The sequence below is a fragment of the Accipiter gentilis genome, chromosome 28 (genome assembly GCF_929443795.1).
Source record: "Accipiter gentilis chromosome 28, bAccGen1.1, whole genome shotgun sequence".
Classification (NCBI taxonomy): domain Eukaryota; kingdom Metazoa; phylum Chordata; class Aves; order Accipitriformes; family Accipitridae; genus Astur; species Astur gentilis.
In genome coordinates this window covers 2,660,157-2,680,576 of record NC_064907.1, presented here as the reverse complement: position 1 = coordinate 2,680,576, position 20,420 = coordinate 2,660,157, and the positions used below count along the sequence as shown (strand labels likewise).

General features: G+C 38.8%; 1 protein-coding gene across 3 annotated transcripts in view; it reads left to right on the top strand.

Moving 5' to 3' along the window:
• Nucleotides 1–20,420, top strand: part of CRIM1 (cysteine rich transmembrane BMP regulator 1) — a 203,475-nt gene that overhangs the window by 134,266 nt on the left and 48,789 nt on the right. For 2 of the 3 annotated variants that reach the window (XM_049831052.1, XM_049831050.1), the window contains one exon: nt 4,197–4,394. The exons of the other annotated variant lie outside the window; for it this stretch is intronic. In XM_049831052.1, coding sequence (XP_049687009.1) covers nt 4,197–4,394 — 198 coding nt within the window. The remainder of the gene's footprint in view (nt 1–4,196; nt 4,395–20,420) is intronic. 3 annotated transcript variants of the gene reach the window in all.

Here is a 20,420-nt window from a genome sequence, read left to right as displayed (position 1 = left end):
GTAAGAAGCTGTTCCTAATTTCTGCACCAGGTATTTAGAAAGGCTTCTCCAAAGCAACAGTGGTGGCCCTATGACACATTTCCATTGCTTTGCAGCCTGCTTCTTCCAGTCTTGTTCTGTTCAGTTAGAGCAATCCATACGCCTTCTTTTCTCTACAATTATAGCAAAGACACAGGGTAGTAATCTGATTTCAATATTTCTCTCTTCCTCCTTTGCCCTGTTGACAGCCTTCTCCTCTGTTTGCTAGGCCTGCAGTTCTCCCAAAAAGGGCTCTGTGGGAGATTTCACATTGACCCTCTTGCTTACACTAGAAAATATTTGACATCTTCTGCTGGAATACAACCAAGAATCCAGCAGAGGGAGATGGTGCTGGGGCTGGTGTTCTGCACTTGGATTTCACCCCAGTGGGGGTCAGGTCATAGCCACGACATAGACAAAAGGCCTGTGAAACACTCCTGGTCCCTGTGTTTAAATGTGAACTTACAAATGACTTCTCAATAAACAAAATAAGCTGGAAATCTCAAATCTCCTCCTAAGAGGAGAGGAAGCTAATTTTCAGTGTCACTTTGAAACACTTTGTAGTTTGCTTAATATCAGTATTCCTGTAGTTCCTTGCAGGAGCAAATAATCCAAAAGACCTTTATGGCTGTGTTTCATTCCAAACAGAGAATTAGGAAAGTAAAGAACCTCGTAAAAATGAGTCTAAGAGAGACATCTATAAGAGTTGGGCCTTCTCAATCAGCACAGGATCTAGTGAAGGATACTGTTTAGGTGCCCTGTTTTGTTACAAACTATTGAATGCTTCTTCAGAGATTTTAAAAAAACCAAACCAAATCTGGATAATGAAATATCAAGGTGGTAAGGCAGGAAGTAGGAAGTCATTCTTTAAAGAGTATTTGTATTTTTATATATTTTAGTGTATCAGTTCATATGAGATAGGTTGATACCTGGTGTTCACATGCAGAGAAGCTGAAATACAAATGCTGTAGGCTTAAGTATTCTAAAGAGATACCAGTCCATGTTTGCCCTTTGTTTTAAGATCTGGTCTAGACATTCATTATTAACTACAGTTGGAGCCAGGATGCTAGACTTCTTGGTCTTTCCTGGTACAGTGGTGCCTATGCTTTTAAGAGCCTTCAAGCTGTGGGGGAGAAAAAAAGGGTACAGTGCTATACCATCATTTAATGACAGATTAAAAAAGTTTAGAGAAAGCATCTCTGATGTGGTAAAGCCCTTCCTGAGTAAGTGCAGATCCACTCCTGAAGAAATTGCTGTATGACCTGCTGACTTTATAGACTACGTGAAGTCTGGTTTTTTCCTATAATTACTATTTTCCACATGTGTGAATGTCCTGAGATTTGGTATTATGAAATCATTATGACAATGTATATAGATACATAAACAATGTATCTACATATCTGCTATATCTGGGCTCTCTATCAGCTCTGTCGTACTTAAATGTGGGTGCTGATTTTCCATGTTGGACTTACAGTTCTAGATATGTCCTTCATCCTCTTCAGTGATTTAGATATTCAACTTTCTTACCATTTATCAATAAATCGTTTTGCTGTATCATCATACAATGTTAAAAGTTGATTTCTCCATTTTTGCAACCTTCGAATCACACTGTCAAGAAAACCTGTTAACATTTCATGACTTGGTATGTATTTGGTTTGCAATGGAAATTTCTTCTTAAGGCAGGTCCTTAGTAGATAGAATAAATTGGATAATGATTCATAATTATTGAGTACAATCTTATTTTTCAAGTAATTGCTGTGATTTAATTTCTGCTCAGCTGACTGAGATGCCAGTTACAGGACCCTTCATCAAATCATTTGGCGCTGTTTGGCTTGCTTGTTTCTGTTGTGTGCTTTTCTGATAGGGCTTATAGCCCTGAATCAAGGAAGTCTGATTTCTGAATGATTGGATGATAAGGTATATGTTGTTTCTTACTATAAATCCCTTTTTATTTAGTGGAATTCTTTTAGATGAGGCTAGAAACTGGCTCCGTTAATGTATTACAATTTTGCTGGGTCCTTTAAACACTTAAACAAAAGCTCTGATCCCTTTCTTAATAACTCAGGTTATGTTAAGTGACACCTAAATTGACAAGATAAGTCTACCTGGGCAGAATGTATACCTAACAGCTTGCCCATTCATCCTTTTCTAGTTGGTGAAGAGGTAGCATTTTTTTCTACCTGCTCTCTTTCTATTTGATTATTTCATGACTGATTTTCAGGGTGATTAATTGTTTCCTACTAATGTTTTCTTGATGATAGAAATGTAAATAAATATAATGCTTTCTTCTTTTCTGCAACAATTTTAAAATGGCAAATGGTAAACTTGATATGCATTGTGTAGTACAGGCAGAAGCCCTTCTTGCCTTAGCTCCAGGAAGAATTCTGTCTCAAGTCCTGTAGGGTACCTCAGCATCAGGAAATGTAATTTGCTGGGCTCAATTTATAGCTTTAAACACTACCGACCTTTTAAGGGTGCCAGGAACTTTGTGCTTTGACTTGCATAGGAGACTATTGCAAATAACACAAGTCTTATATGGCTTTTCTGTCCTTTCTCTGTATTCCTGTGTCAGTCAGAATCCTGTACATGAGCTGAATGATGAAATTTACTTCATTTGTTTGTTTATGATTTGATTTTTGGCTAGGTCAAAGTAGTTAATTACAGATGCAAGGTAATTCTAAAACATAAAAGGTGCAAACTTAAGAGATTAGGTAACATTTTAATTTTTAAATGTCTTATTTTACCAAACACCTGTTTTTTATATTGGCTTAACCCATTTTTGCTAAAATTGGGAATATCACTAAAACTCAGGATGGGAGTGAATGCCAGGTAGAGGTTGAAGTTATGTGCAGTTTCACTCCAAGTGTTCAGAGTTTGACACTGTTATAAAGTGATACAGTGTCTTATAATAAGACAACAGCTGTTCGTGCTGCTACTAGTTTTATCTACACTTAAGATGTATTGCCTTCCTTCCAAAGGGGAGTGATGAAACTTGAGAGAAATATTCCAAGTTTCATTCAGTAACTTTCCCCGCCCAGCTTTAGATAGGACATCTCTTTTCTCCCAAGTCCTTCAAACTTAACACTTTCTGCAAATTGACTTATTGGTAAATGACTTGTGCTTATTTGATGTCTGCTATCTGATGTCTGCTAAAAAAATGCTTTTAGTTGTATTTATTGTTTTTAATATATTGAATTTGCTTTAATATGTAATTTGTATTACTGCTTGCTTTGAAAGCTTGACCTAATTACTGTACATTCTCAGATATTTAACTTTTGAGTCTAACAGTTACCTTTTTATTAGCACACATTCACATAATGCATTTTTTTGCTATTAATATCAGTGTTGCTTATTGCATTTCTGAAGAGTAAAACATGGTATTTCTGAAGAGTAAAAGCTGCTTTTGTTTCAAGAATTAGCATATACAGAGTTACATTATTTATTTGCATGAAACTTGAGGAGAAACCTTACTTAAAGTGTGTGTCCCCAAATTCTGTTATTTAAATACTCGAGTCTTAATTTGATTGCTAGCAGGTAAGTGGGTCTTCTGGCTTTTAAGGGGAAAATGCTCCAACTGAAATGAAGTTGAAAACTGAGCCTTATCATCTGTTCAGGAAAACTAGTATATCTCCAGAACTGTGATGAGAGGTAGCTTAAGGCAGTCTCCTTGCTCCAGCAGGAAATGTGCAAGAAGTCTCATCTTTGCTCATACTATAAAATAGTGGTGTGATGCTGACAGGAGTCATTCCAATGGTTCATTGATATGTTGTCACTTTCCCTCAGAATTTAAGTTGGTACAAAAAATGGATCAATAGATCTAAGATCCGTTTTGTTCTGTAGAACAAAATCAAAAAAAATAAAAAATTTAAGCCTTGTAATTGTTACGTCCAAAACTTGAGTTGAAATAGTTAAAAATAGAACACTGAATTTGTGAATGTTGAGTATAAGTTGACTTAACTCTTTTGACAGTAAATTTCAATATTGAAATATCGAAGTTGTTAGCTATCTTCTATTATCACGGTATACCACAGTGTGGTTCTCTCAGGGTTTGATAGTGTCTGCACTTAACACTTTCTAGGTAATGTAAAAATCACGGTATTGTGGTTATGCATACATAAAGTTTAGCTGTAAAAGGAAAGATAAAAACTGTTGTTCTGTTGCAATTCCTCTCATTTCAGACCCAGTTTATCCAATAAATAACCCTGCTGGCTGCTATGCTAACGGTCAGATCCAAGCTCACGGAGACCGCTGGCGAGAGGACGACTGTACTTTCTGCCAGTGCATCAATGGAGATCCACACTGTGTTGCAACGGCCTGTGGGCAGAGCTGTCTAAATCCTGTTAAAGTCCCTGGGGAGTGCTGCCCGGTGTGTGAAGGTAAGATTGGTATTTCCTCTATTACGCTTCAGTCTGCCATGGCTGCTGCTTACCTTTCAATTCGTGGTTTACTTTAAAATTTTGGAGGATTGAAGTAGCTGGTACAGCATTGCCTGTGACCGAATAAACTAGTTAGGGTGGAAAAAATAAGACTGGTTCAACTACACCTCTATGTGGCAATGCCCGATACTCTTGGCCCAAAAGAGTATAGTAAAGAGATCATTTAAGATCAGCATTGTTCACTAATTTTACTCTTGTTTTTGCTTAAAGCTTAGTAATGAATATAGGAGAGTTAGAAGATCAAAATGTTCATCGGCTGGTATTTCTGATAATTGGATTATTCCTGGTTTCTTATTCACCAGTGTCATTTAGTTACAACTAAAAATCTCTTTGCACAATATAGTTTGATATTTGATGTAATTATTTCAGTGAAACTTACAAAGGATGATATTATCTGGGAGATAGATTAATTTTTAGAGTTTAAAATGCAGTTTTCATTACCTTGTGGAAATACATATATCCTGTATAACTGACTGACTTTTTAACCTAACTATATAGTAAATGCCTGCACAGCCTGACAGTGGAAATGTGAAGATTTGCAAACTGAGACATTAAAATAATTGTATATATGTATGTACGTTCAGAGTTGCTTTTTCTGGAGGAGTAGTTTGTCAGGAAAAACACCAAATTGCGAAGTTTAGAAATGGTTAATCTAGACCTGTCTTCAGAGCCGTCTTCACGGTCTACAAATGCTTGTGGGTACTTGGTGAGCTACCACTTATATTTTTTCCTGTTCCCTCTCTGATAGAACAAAATTAATTTTGTGTAACTGCGTGTGTCTCAGGGCCTTTCTTGGGTTGCAGTATCCATCCAAGTTCACTGGGATACTTACTTTTTAGGATAAATCTGAGGAGCATAAAGAATTTCTTACAGGTGCTCTTTCATTCCAAATTTGACATCACAAGATATGAAGAAGGTGTCTGATAATGTATAAAAGCTGCTGGTGAATTGTAGAGAGTTGCTACTTGCACTGAATTAATTTAACGATGAGGAAGCAGGTTAACTGCTTTTAAACCCCAGTGATCCCCTCATGATGGATATCACAGAGTATATGCTGTCACCCTTCATTATTTAGCATTTGTGTGAGCAAGCTTGGGAAGGTAGAGAAGAGAGGAGAGGTTGATGGAAGTATTTTCAATATGTTGAGGGGCTTTTTTCCTCCAGTGAGAGAAGGATGGACTAATGTCTCTGTTTTCCTGTTCCAAATTGGAGAAAATGGATGAGAGATAATTGGATTAAATGCTTATCTATATCAGGCTTAGATAATTGTGATGAACTGTGGGAAGCAAACACAGGGTATAGCGTAGGCTTTCATCGTTCATTACTAAAGGTTAAAACATATCCAAACTGGTGCTTCATTAAGGTACGACACTAACGCATCTACAGTGCTTTCAGAACATAAGTTAGCTCATCTGGACTAGGTTAGGTAGTTCAGTGCTATAACATGTTTTTACTCTTAGAAGCAGAAGTAGCTAGCAACTGCTTAAGTCCGTAAAAGTTTTTTTGTTGTTGGGTCGTGTGGGATGTGGTGTTAAATTATACTTATGATGCAAATGATGTCAAATAGATCAAGACTGACACAACAGCACCATGGAATCAATATTTTAATTAGATTCTTGTGTCATCTTAATTATATCTTCTGAGAAAATAATCTGGCTTGTTATTTTGTTTATCATGTTAGCTGTTTTATGATGCATATTTAATTGTAGTCATCTGGTTTTGAGTGTGTCATCTGGAGGAGAGCAATACTGAATGGTATTTTGAGTGACTTCCTAAATTTTAAGCTTAAAGCATCACATTTGACTTAGTGTTTCTTTGATAGCACATTCTGCCAAATAAACAATCAAGGGGTAATGAAATTACATAAATGATGGAACCAGCAATTAGTGGAAGTAGTATTAGTTCATTCTAGGAGGGGATTTGAGCATACTTAGGTACCAGTGGTCAGAGGATAACTGAAAACACACTTGAATCTTCTCTTCTTTCTTCCCTTCCCTCCCCCACAGCAAACCCAAACAAAACAGATGATTGTGCTCCATAATGCCAAGTTATTTAGTTTCAGGAATTTAGATTTGGGAATATTTCAAGGATCAAAAATCTGAACTGTTAAAACTCAGCAATGAGTTCAGATGCTAGAACCCAAGATATAAAAAATCGAGTTTGCAAGAAGCAGCTTCAGATGACTTTATGAGAAATTACTCAGCATCTGAGACTTAACTTATCTTGCAATAATAATAAATTAAAAAATCACTGAGAAATGAATCAGTTAAGGGTAGCAGGAAACTTCTTGAAGTTATATTTTGGGGCATGAAATGAGCTCAAGGCTGCTATGCCTTGTGGTTAGCAGCCTGAATAAAAATATTTACATATATTAGAGAGCAAGGTGTTACCAGATTGGAAGTTTGTTAACTATGGAGACCTGTGTGTCTTTCTGAATCTGTTAATGTTTTTCTTTGAAAGCTTACATTAAAAAAAATCCCAGAACATGAGGAAAAAATTAATAATCTGTTAGACATTGGCTGTCTGCATACTGTGTATTTTTAAACTATTAAAAAAACAAAACAAAACAAACTTTTGAGCTGATGGCAACAGGGACTTGTGTATTAGCCATAGACTTATGGCCCACCTCCAAGGTCAGATAGCATCTTAAGCATTACATCTGAGATGAATAGTGCTTCTACCTGGAGTTCGATGCATGGGTAGAAAAAAGTACTATCTGCTTTCTTTACAATACAGCTATTGCTCGCTAACCCACTAGACAAGGAGCTTCTTTAGATTTCTGTTCTCTGGTTTTGTCCTTGTAGTAGGACTGAACTGGGGAAGTGAGTATCCCATGGGAGGACAGGCCCTAAAAACATTGCTTCCATTGCACTTCTACTGTCCTGATTTTTGGTTATATAGCTTTAATGACAGCATGGTCCTATCTGAAATACTACTTTGTTTCTGTCATCATCCAGCCAACTGACATCTCTGTTCTCTGAACCAGGTAGGCTGCATGGGTCAGTGCTCCTTCCCCTTTTAAATCAGCTTCTCATTTTCCTGAGGGTCATTTCTGTTGAAGAGGTTCTGCTCCCAATACTCACTGCATCGTCAGTGACCTGCAGAGGTGGTGGTATCAGGGGAGAAGATGATCCTAGCTGGGAAACTGGCTGACAAATCAGTCTCTTGATTTTAGTGATACTAATGAACAAGATGTACAGTACATTTAGTGAAGATCTACGAGCAATAAAATACATTCCAGGCACGGGTTTTCCTAAGCGGAATTAAGAAACATCACTATCAGCGCTATGATGCTTTTCCGCATACTGCCCCATTAAACCTGCATATCTGTAGCTTAACCTTAATTTTACAGTGTAGTGTATGAGCAGAAGTGTTGACTGAATAGAACCTCAAATGTTACTAACGTTGCACCAAGAGTTTACACCTGCGGTCCTGTCCTCTCCAGTCTGTTCTCCTTTTTTTCCCCCATCTTTCTGCATATCTTATCTCCTGCTGTTCAGCAAAGAAAACCAAAAACCTTAACTAGTGTGGACTAAGTTCTGGGATCACTGATGTTATATAGTATCGTATTTTAAACTATACAAGTTATTTATGAAATGAGTCCAAGAGAGAAAGCAGTGGAACTTAGTGGTATGTTCAATAAATGGGCAAAATTAATGTAAACTTAGCAGGTGATTTTGAGATAGTAGTTTACTAGTGATTGTAAGGATAAACATACCTCATCTTACACTTTTCTTTTGAATGGCTTCCAATTCTCACTCACATCTCAACTCACGCTGTAAAATGTTCAATCCATAGAGAATATACCATAGTGAAATAATGTACTTTTTGTAGATCAGTTTAAAATGACTGTATATGGTAATTCTGAAGTCATATTATACAATCTCATCATGAATATACTTTACTTTTCTGCTCTTACATGTGTTGCATGTTACATTTCTCAATTAAGCTATAGCTCTTACTTTTTGCATGAACTACTTCACTTTTTTGAGGGACGAGGGCAGAATATAGGAAACAATTATTTTTCTTCTAGAATCTTAACTATGCTTCAGCTCTAGAGCAGGAAGAAGACTGATGCCTGTTGAAAACTTTCTATTATTTTTGTTGATTTAGTTGCTGATGGACCAATTCAAGCCCATATTTCCATTTAAAAATAGGCATCAGATCAAGAATAAGACAGAGTTTATATGCTTATCACTATTTTTTAAGTATACGTTTATTTCTCATCAGACTTCTGTTTACATGTAAAAGAGAACCCTTTTGCTTGCCAGCAGCCAGCTTCAATTGTGTGAACTTACTTTAAGCATGTCAGATATTAGCTCTTTAGTATGTGAAACAAAATATTTAGTCAAAGATGTTCCTATCATTTATTTTGCTTTGAGTGTTGAGGGATAGAGTGGTTTGTGGGACATGAAACTGATGGACAAATTCTAATCAAAGCTGCTTGTGTATCTGGCCTGGCTGTGGCTCATCCAGAGTAAATGGTTATTAGTATCAGTGACTTCTGACTTTTCCCCTCTGTCTTTGATCTAATGCCGCTGCACCTACAGTTCTGCCAATTCAGTTATTTCCTGGCTGTTTTATAATCAGTTTCAGTGAAGGAAATATATATTCCCCTAGAGAAGTTTACATTCCTGCAGCTACATAAGGATAAAATTGGTCTTGGATTACATTTTCAAAATATTCTGCGGTCAGAGATCAAATATAATGTAGTAGAAATTCTGTGAACACAGGTTCTTGAAATATCAGCACGGCATGTCAGCACGCAGATGTATGCAGCCTTTGAACACAGTAAATTCAGACCAAACAAGAACATTCCCACTCCGTCATGAAGAAAATCCTGGTGTTCTTAACTACAGCAGTGAGAAAACCGGAGTGCGAGGATTGTAGAGACTGAAGTTAGAAGTCGCTATTCACAGCTTTCTAAATGAGAGATCAAGGAGTAGCAATTGTGATATGTAATATTACCATACAGACTTGATTTGTATCAGTTTTCTACAGTAAACCCTTTTTAATGCTACAGTATATGTATCCATAGTGTATATCCTCTATGAGTGTATGTAGCCCACATGATACACGTTCCAGTGTTGATTGGACAGCCAGCCAGATTGGTTTGAAATATATAATTTTCTGAATGCTTTTCTGGGGTTTGCTGGACTTGGAGAAGAGGGTAACTATTTGTATTGGGTTTGTGTGGCAAGGTTTTGGTAGCGGGGCGGGGGGGGGGGGGGGGAAGAGGGTTTACAGGGATGTCTTCTGTAAGAAGCTGCTGGAAGCTTCCCGTGTTCGAGAGAGCCCATACCAGCCGGCTCTAAGACGGACTGGCCACCGGCCAAGGCCGAGCCAATCAGTGATAGTGGTAACGCCTCTGTGATAACATTTTTAAGAAGGAAAAAAAAAGTTGGGACGGGGAGAAACAGCCGCCGGAGTGAGGAGTGAGAACATGTGAGAGAAACAAGCCTGCGGACACCAAGGTCAGTGAAGAAGGAGGGGGAGGAGATGCTCCAGGCGCCGGAGCGAAGATTCCCCTGCAGCCCGTGGTGAAGACCCTGGTGAGGCAGGCTGTCCCCCTGCAGTCCAGGGAGCTCCACGGTGGAGCAGATCTCCACCTGTAGCCCGTGGAGGACCCCACGCCGGAGCAGGTGGGTTCCTGAAGGAGGCTGTGACCCCGTGGGACCCATGCTGGAACAGGCTCCTGGCAGGACCTGCGGATCTGTGGAGAGAGGAGCCCACGGAGCAGGTTTTCTGGCAGGACTTGTGACCCTGTGGGGGACCCACGCTGGAGCAGTGTGCTCCTGAAGGACTGCACACCGTGGAAAGGACCCATGCTGGAGCAGTTCGTGAAGAACTGCAGCCGGTGGGAATGGCCCACGTTGGAGAAGTTCATGGAGGACTGTCTCCCGTGGGAGGGACCCCACGGTGGAGCAGGGAAAGAGTGTGATGAGCCCTCCCCCTGAGGAGGATGAAGCGGCAGAAAATAACATGTGATGACCGTAAACCCCATCCCTGTCCCCCTGTGCCGCTGGGGGGGCTTGGTGGAGAAATCCGGGAGGGTAGTTGTGCCCGGAAAGAAGGGAGGGGTGGAGGGAAGGTGTTCTGAGATTTCGTTTTATTTCTCATTACCTTGCTCTGGTTGATTTGTAATAAATTGAGTTAATTTTCCCAAATTGAGTCTGTTTTGCCCGTGACGGTAATTAGTGAATGATCTCTCCTGTCCTTATCTCGACCCGCAAGCTTTTTGTTATATTTTTCCCTCCCCTGTACAGCTGAGGATGGGGGAGTGGTAGAATGGCTTTGGTGGGCTCCTGGCATTCAGCCGGGGTCAACTGATCACACTGTTCAGCTCCCCTCACCCCTTCCATACTTGAATCTTGTCTACCGATGCTGCTGGTGGAAGGGGGAGGTGAGTGAGGTGCTCAAGATGCTTTACACTTGAGCTCCCTGGGGAGATTTGTGGGGAGGAAGAGGCAGAAACACGGGGTAGGTGCAAGGAGGACAGGGTTATGTATGGATGTGGTGCTCTAATACGATGGGTTTGTATATGGATTTAGTCTTCAAGCCTGTGGGCAGCCTTTCTTGAGTGGCATTATACTTGGTATCCTCTAGTATCTGTGCTGGGTCCAGCTCTGATGTTTTCACTAGCTCAGATTGAAGCTAAATTTGTTTTATCTACAGACAACAAAGCTAAAAAAGGCAGTCAGTGTCTTGGAGAGCAGAGTATGAATTCATATCTTTGTTTTAAAGCAGAGAGTTGGCAGAAGGATGTTGATCAGATTCAACAAGGCAAAATACAATGCACTACGCTTGGAGGAGATTCTTCATGAGTCCTGAACCAGAGTAATTGTTAAATAGCAGTTCACTGGGAGAAGTCTGGTGATTAAGGGGAAAGAAAAAGTTGAACATGGATTAACAGAGCCTTGACAAGGCAAACACCACACTGAAATTACAATCGAATACAGTTTGCAAGACCTGAAGTAATACTTTCTGCTCCATTTTCTGTGCGTGGATATGTACCTAGCTGACATAGTAGGCCCTTGGTTCTTTTTTGGACATTGTTCCTCTGAAAAAGATGTAAGCAAGCTGTAAAGAGTTGGAGAGCTATGAGCACAGTCCAAAATTTGCAAAACACATTGTTGGCTTATCTGAAAGAGAAAATGATGAAGTCGGAATGAGAAGATATCTGTCTTCAAGTGCCTAAAAGGTTGTTGCAAAGAAAAAGAACAAGAAAGAATGGAATTGAATTGCAAGAGGGAAGTTGTGTGTTAGAGGAAGACAGAAAGTTGTTGAGGAAAACTAAATTCCTCCAGTGGCATGTCATGACTAAGATTGTCTTTTTGATCCATTCAGGGCATCCATCGCAGTTTGTATTTTCAGCCTCAGTGAAAGGAGATTCACTCGGGAAATTGCATACATAACTGAAAGCAGTAATAGTAATTCACATGTAGCTTTCAGTGTTTACGTAAGGGGTGGCTGTGGCTCACCAATATATAGCTGCTGGTTTTTTTAAGTAAACATCAAAGTGATCAAAGCCCTTTTGGCAAGACATCTTGTTACAGTGTGTGCACCCCTGTCACTTCTTGCTGGTTTTCTGACACAGCAATGCCTGTGGGTTGTGCAAGGGGTGTATAGATAAAAGCCCAAGGTGTGAGCAGGGGGCTGGCTACTTTGAGGCCAGTGTTTCCAGGGAGTGGGGAGGAAGGCAGAAAGCAAGGGTCACCGCTAAGTCGTGAGGCTAGAGACAGAGGCACATTGAGACAGTTCAGTGTTCAGGGGAAGACCTTCCTTCATCAGCCTGTCCCCAAAGTCAAGTTCTTCAATCAATGCAGCTTTTCAAGGCAGGCACCTCCTTTAATTGGTGAGAGCTGGGAAAAGCGGACCCATCATATTCTATGGATCCAACACAAAGAATTAGTTTTAAGCTTCTGATGGATGCTCCCATATAGCTTCTATAGCTGCTGTAATGACATTGGTCCTTTGGGATTTGCCTTTGTTTGTTTAATCTATTATCTATTTAGTCTGTTTTTTCTTTCTTTGTTTTCTACACTGTCTTCATTAAGAGCCAAGGCTTAGGTAATCATACTGGCCCTCTGTGCTTTCCCCACAGTTTTAGAGCCAATGGCTTCTTGCAGCACGCAGAAGTCTCAAAGAGAACCCGTTTCTACAGATTTAATGAAAACAGACAGCTAGGCAGAGGGGAGAAAGTGATTTTTCAAGTGCCATAAGAGACTGCGAAATTTTGGTATGCGCTCATGCTTGCTTTAGACTTAAAGGTTCTTCACAGGAGCTGGTCTGTGTACCTGTCCCATTGGAGGTAACCAGATCCATTGGCGATCACACTGCTGTTAGTACTGCTGTTCTCTGTTGGGCTAACAACTGTTTATTTTCCAAATAAAATTGGTGTGGTTTAAGTAGCAATTCCATTTTTAATGAATTTTACCAAAATAAAAGTGAATACTGGAGCGTAAAATACTGGAGCTTAAAATAGCTATTTAGTGTCAATATATAATAGCATATGAATAACAGTAAACAAGCTACAGTGATAGAAATAACCATGTTTCCCTCAGGCCATCTGCATCTGTGGACAGCCATCTGCAAATTGGAATAATAGTTGTGTTCACAGCATGTAAATATTGGGTAGGTTAGTATGAGAATACCTGATTATTTTTATTATTATTTTTTTTTTAGCGAGAGAGAGATTTTTATTTTTTTTTAACAAGATAATAAATACAAGTGCTCAGCACTGGCTGTGATGCAAAAATGTCCCTTAGGAGAGTCTGTGGTCACTTCTGTTCCCTTGCATCTCGCAGAGGCTCAGGCTATTCACAGTGAAAGCTGCAACCCAGTCTGCTCATATACAGTAATTGATTATCTCGCAGTACATCCTTCTACGTGAGAGCCCTCAGGTACAGGTGGCAGGGTGCCAGCATAAGCTGTGAATAAGAAATTAAGTGTTAAAGAAAATCCCCTCAGAGGATTTTCATGAATAAGGCCCACATTACTTTGCTGTCATTATGGCTGACACTTTATCTTCACAAAAAGAAATTAACATTTTCATCAATAAAGGGCTCCAAACTCTAGCTGAGATGTGATTCAGTTCAGTTCCTTTAGCTTGTCCAGCACTTCATTAAGTAAAAACAGGCGGCAGAGTCCAGTGAAAAGAAATTTGATTCATTCAGGATGAAGTCAGTGGTAGTGAGCGGGGTTCACCGGTGCAGGATTTGGGCCCAGAGATCTCCTTAGAGCATGAAGTATAAGTTATTGTTCAGCAGCAGTGCTGTAGCTCTCAACCAGCCTTTTCATCAAAGTCAATTAAGGGATGCAAGTGCCGTGCTGTAGAGAATTGGGCTTAACATTTGCCAGATCATGATTTAGTATAGCAGTTTTAGACAAGGCAACTGAGCCTGCTGAACCACACCACCCAGGGTATAATGAAACCTACTGCCAGTGAAAGTCACTCTGAGTTTAAGAAAGTCAGGAAGACTATACTAGTATAAAATAATATTTTCCTAGTTTTCAGTGATTCATTGTTAAGTTCAGTGGAAGACTACTGGAAGGATAAATAACCAAAGAATCCTAATGAGTATGTACATCAATGCAGCTAAGGATGTCTCGCTTCTAAAGAACCTCATGGATCCTCTAATTAATTCTTTTCAGTGCCTTTAGCATTCATAGATTTGCCCCAGACGCACACTAATTTAGTGCATTTGCCGTATCTTCACCTAGTAACGATAACCGAATAGTCTTCTGAATCTATTTGGATGTTTCTTGATAGGCTTAATTGATTCCGTTTTAATAAAGGTGGTTATTTCTTAGTGTCACTCCACATAAAATTGTCAAAAAAAGTCTTATTGGCATTAAAATATATTTGAAGAGTGTATATGCCTGTTAAACCGAAAACTGGAAGAACTGACTGTGACAGACAAAAGTTTTTAACTTCGCATCTTGGGAGTGGAAAGTTTCTGTATTTTGCTTGTGTCACTGCAAAAAATAAACGCTTCCCCTCATGCAGCTTTGGTTCATAGGAGGCTTCTTCAGTTTGGAACAATAAAAATAGTCTTTGATTTATAATAGTTACTTTTGAGGAAAAATACCTATTTAAGGAGTTTCAGGTTGACACTATGAATAAAGTTTGAAACTAAAGCCTGCCAAACTGAACTATGTGTTTGGAAGTATTAGTGAATATATTTTCAGAGTTGTTTATGACATTAGAAAATTATATCATCTTAAGTCCTCGCAGACATTGTATAAACAGTTACGTGACGCTGAATTGTTGAACCTGATAGTTAACATGGATATCTAAATGCTGGGAAAAAAATTTCAGCAAGGCATTAGGTATTTCAAACCCAGGAAGGAAATCTTGCCCGGGATTCAGGACTGATATTTTTCATGTAATGAACTGGAGGGGTGGGGAAGGCTGGAATGCAAACTATGAGGATGGAAACCATTTAGTCACTCTTGGAATGATATGAATGTTTTTACAGGAAGCTTAAGTAAACACACATGCTGCTGCTTAGTAGGCTGCAGTTAACTTTTTTGGACAGCAGACAAAATTCAAACAAGTACGCAGACTCGAATGAAAGGCTGTTGAGCAGCACACCCTTCAGGACCAGTTTTAGCCAGTTATCATGTAAAGCATTAGGTAAAAAGTGAGACTACTGCTTGCTTTTTTTTTTTTCTTCTTAATTTTTATAGTAAATGTTTGAATGCACTGATGCTGTATTTAAGTCAGTTGGTACTGGTTTCATAGGATAGAATAGCTTAATCCTTTTAAAGGTAGTTTGTGTTATGAAATACTACAGAAGAGGGAGCTATTTCGCCTTCCCCAAACACAGGCATGTCCTTTATTATTGATGTTAGAGGTCTTTCTCCGTGTGTAGAACATGATTCTGACTCATTTTTCCTTCCTTCCCCAGAAGAGATTTTCATTTCGTGCTCCCGATGAGATGTTGGGCTTTCTAGAATCCTCTTCTGTTGAGCTTATTATTTCTACATGGCTAATGCTTTCTCCAAATATCCCAAGACCAATTGTTGCAGAATCTAAATGCACTGCTATTTTATATGATTTGTTGTCTCTGGGGTTAAAAATCATTGTAAAATTAAATGTGCAAACTTCAGAGAGTTATTTTTTTTAGTTTGTGGCTGAGCACAATAAGACCTTTATATAAAAAGGTCCTTAAAAAAAGAAAAAAGAAAAAAAAAAACCAAACCAAAATAAAACAAACAAAACTACCCATAGGTACTTTTGTTAAAAGTATTGGAAATATCACTGGGCAGAATTTGGAATATTATACTGAAAAGGGGTTTTGTTGTGCAATACTGCTGGTCTAAAGGTAGGAAGAACATACATAGTGGTGCTCACAAGTGGATATAAAGCTTCCCCGTGCTATACACTGAAAATGTGTTTCCATGTTCCAGCCTTTTTAATAATATGCACAAGGAGTTAATCTACTTTATCTGATTGTCTTTAGTTAAACTATGGACTGGTTCACATTACCAAGATGGGAATATGAAAGAGGCTGGGGAGTTGTAGCACTGAGCGGTAAAGCATACAATCCCACTTCTTATTCTGTAGTTATGACTACACAGTCTTCACATTTAAGTTTATGATTATTTTTAGGCCTGGTGGCTTCATTGTGCTGTATAACAGTTAGTTTGGTGTGTTTGAAAAGTTCATGTGTTACTGTTGCTATGAACTTGTATGTTGAAATGATCTTGATTGTAATTTAGCCTTTCGAAAGTACAAATGCTTTTTTGCATGCCTTTTTTTGCAGGTTTTTTTTCATATGTTTTTCTTATACATGGGAAGAAATCACTGGCAACTTTATCTTCCAGTTGCAGGAGCAATATTCCCCAAAATTCCTCAAAATAACTTGATCAGAATATACTGTATTTGTGTTATATAGTAACTATGAAAACAAACATCTGAAACTGCTTTTAAGCATGCCATTAATAGTCAGTATACAAATACTGAATAAATATAAAATACAAATAGTATTTTGGTGGGTTCCAGGGACATACTTCTTTTTAATGTCTATTAGTGTAAAAATTGTTGACTTGGCAATTAATTTTTACAGCCTGTGCTGCTAAATTCCTTGTAAAAGATAGGTACTTGTGCAGTAGTTTGCAGTCTTACAATGGAATTGATGAAATCCATGGCGGTTTGGGTATTCAAAGAAGGATCTCAAAAGATAATTTTCAACCTCTCTGTAGTGATATATCTATAGAGCTTAAAATTGTATAGTTTCGATGAAGAAATGTGTTTCTATGATGCAGATTGAAACCTCTTTATTAGCGTGAAGTTGGCTGGAAATGCTGGTTTTATATGAATACAGATGAATTTATATATATAAAATCCAGCAAGGCAAGAAAAACATGCATGCATGCATACATACATAAAACACTTGCAGCTTTGGGGTCCAAAATGTCCTCTGTTTACCAGTTTCTGTTGAATATATATATATATATATATACACTACACACATGAACTGCTGTCAACCCACACTGTGTTGTAGTTTGTTATTATGATATTTACAAATGATACTGTGATGTTTGGGACACTTTATACCAAACGTTGCTGGGAATCACTGGCTTTCAAGCATATGCACATAGAATAATAGTAGAGTTGCACTGGGAGCACCGATGAAGAGAAGTCAGAATCGAAGTAACTGAACCTAGGTTTTTGATGCATGCTTTTGCCATACTTTTATGGCAAAGAATAATACAGTGATTTTATTACAACAGGGATAGCTTTTTTCCCTTTTGTATTGACAGGGCAACATTTACAAGTGGAATTAAAAACTGGAATGATTGAGTAGTGTAAAATACCTGTCCCCTTAGATTTCTAATACTTTTGGGCTAAGATACATGATGGTCCAGATTTCTAACAGTCAATTAGAAGCAGCAATAGAAGTTCTCTATTTACATTTAAATTCATTTGTGTTTAACAATGTAATATTTAACAATGTGCAGAATTAAAAACTTAAAATGCAATAGTTACTTCCCTATTTAAAACCAATTTTGTAAAAGCCTGGAGTAGGTATTTCCCTCGCATGGTATTACTGAAAGTGTGAAACAAAACCTGTTTTGAGTTAAAATACTGCATTCCAAATGAAACAAAGAGCTTGTTTTAAGTGTTTTTCATGTAGTAATAATAATAATAATACCTCGCCAAGTGGTGAAGCATGGTAATGTATTAACTTAAAGGAGGACAAAAAATGAGACTGATGAAAGGTGGTTGTGGTTGTCACTAAATAATGCTTCAGAGAGAATTACTGGTTTAACTGCCTGGAAGAAATTTTGCTTTTTGAATAAAAAGCTACTCTTGAAGTCATTAAGTAGATTTCAGAGAGATGTTGTTAGGCAAATGCGTACTTTTATTGCGGAAGGAAGGTCATCAGTACTTGGCAAAAGCATACAGAAATCATCAGAAATTGAAATGTTTACCTTTTAGATTTCAGTTCCCTGATTAGGATCCATCAAGGATATTGCTGTTTTCACAGGAAATGTCCTGAGTTTATGTGACAGTGAAATGCGTGGAGTTGTGCAAGTTGGAAAGGACCACCAGAGATAAGCAGGTCCAGTGACAGCAGGATCTCAGGCCTTGTCCCAGTTAAGTTTTGAGTATTTTGAAGGATGGAGATCCCACAACCTCTCAAGGACTCTTGGCATGGTTTGACCCCCCCACCCCCCCCACCCCCCGTCATTTGAAAGAAAGAACAAAAGAACTTTCATCAAGTTGTAATTTCCCATGTTCACGCTTGTGTTCATTGCTTCTCATCCTAGCCTGGAGCACCTCCAAGATGAGCCAGGCCTTGTCGTCCTTCTACCTTCCCGTTATGTAGTGGTGGACAGCAGCAGCATGCCCGTCTCACCCTCCTTCTCCAGGCTGAACAAGCCCTGGCCTCTCAGCCTTCCTCATATGCCACCTGCTCCACCCCCTGACCAGCATGGTGGCCCTGTGCTGTACTCAGTCAGGTGTGTCAGTGTCTCTTCTACTGAGGAGCCCAAAGCTGGACACTACTCCAGTTGTGGGCTCCCAAGTGCTAAATGGAGAAGCATCCCTTCCCTACACCTGTAGGCTCTGGCCCTGCTACTACAGGTCCCTCTTGTCCTTCATACAAACCAAAACTGAACGCTTGGTGCTCCCGTAATACGTGCAGCTTTGCAGTAGTACACTTAAGGGGAATCCCTCTTTGTTTTCTGAAATACATTCAATGGCCTGAGTTCAGATTTTGAACAACTAAGGATGTGATAGGAAGATGAGTATAACTTTTCAATCTGGTACCAGCCTTAGGGAGGATTTTTTTTTTAGTTCTCTTTAAAATTAACTAAAGAATTATGTAAATGAAATCTCCAAAGTTAGAAAGAGAAACAAAATCTTCAGTGAACAGTTCATTTTTAACTTTCAGATAAACAGTAGAAGTCAACAAGATTGCAATGAATTCTCTGATTTTTTGTTTGTTTGTTTTGATTTGTTTTGTTTTCCAGGGCTTCAGCAATCAATGCTGAATTTTAGCTTTCTTTCTTTTATTTTTGATAACTTTAATTGATCAAACTGTGTGTATAATAAAATTCTAATCCTAAGAAACTTTTTCCCCTGGTCTCACTGAAACATGGATGCATCAGTACTTCTCCATTTCTGAATACTTCTATCTTAAGACCTCAATACTCATACAGTTATAACAAGATCTGTATACAGGGCATGGTGCTAAACCAGATCGACCATCCTGTATTCTTGGGGGGGCGTGTATATATACAGTATTTTTTAACAGAAAAAAATGTCTGGTCTTTGTAATGCAAGCTGTGTCATATCACTCACAGGAGAAGTGAGAGGTCTCAAAAATCAGAAAATAGCAGAACAGAGGGGCCTGGGGATTGGTTTTGTTCATATTACAAAAGTATCCTGGGTAGAAAAATACCATTGAAAATATGGTCTTATTACACCTTGACAACTTCTTTTTTCTTTTTGTTGTTGTTATTGTTGTGAAATCCAGTTTTGTGTTGGTATTGATAATGTAGGCTCAGTAAAGACAAAGCCAGCTCCAGGTATTACTTGGATGTCACTGTCTGTCTTTCCCCACAAATGCAGTTTGATTTCAAGCTGGGATGAACAAGATTCAGGGTTTTGATCACATACAGTAGTATTTTTCAGTGGACCAGTCAGACTGACGGGCCACCAGTGACTGAAATATCCACTGTAGATTTCAAACTTTTTGAAATTGTTTTAAGCAAGTGGTAGTGTAAAAAAATTAATTCCAAAATTTTTATCAGCCTCACAGCAGGCAAATTAATAATCCTCTGCACTAAAATTCAGCATAGAAAGTATCAGGCTCAGAGAGAGTATATGGAAGCATGATGTTCTAACAGAAATCTGCATTTAACCTTATATATAAGCATTTGACATCAGCAAAATCTGTGCTTTATTAAAAATGCATTATTTTCATCCAGATTCTCTTCAATCCCCTTCTTTTTACTTTCTTCTTCTCTCTTTCTACGGTATAGTTTTATTTTTGGTAAAGCACACAGACAGAAACAGCACCCTTTTTTCCCACCCATTGTCTGTGTGTTTGTGCACTGGATCTTTCTTATGCAGTTTCTATCAAGAGCAGCAGTGAAAAGCCTAGCTCAGATCATGTGGTGGTACATGCTTTTTCACGCTTAGCTACTGCTTGCCTGTTCAAATAGCCAGAAGCCTGGCAGAGGCAGAGCTGCATTTGTTGAGTCTTGTCTAGCGAAGTGAAAAGGGCTGAATTCCCCGCCCCCCGGCTGCATTTTTGCACATGTGGGGGTAGGGAACGAAATTATTTCTTTTGTTCTCTACTTGCAGCTCATTGAGAAGCAGGCATGCATATAAAATTACTGTATCTCAGGGCTTACCTTCAGGGACAGGAGGGAGAAAAAACAGATTTGTAAGCTTGTCTGGAAACACTGAGGATGCTGAGAGCAGACACAAAAGTGGGAGGTAAC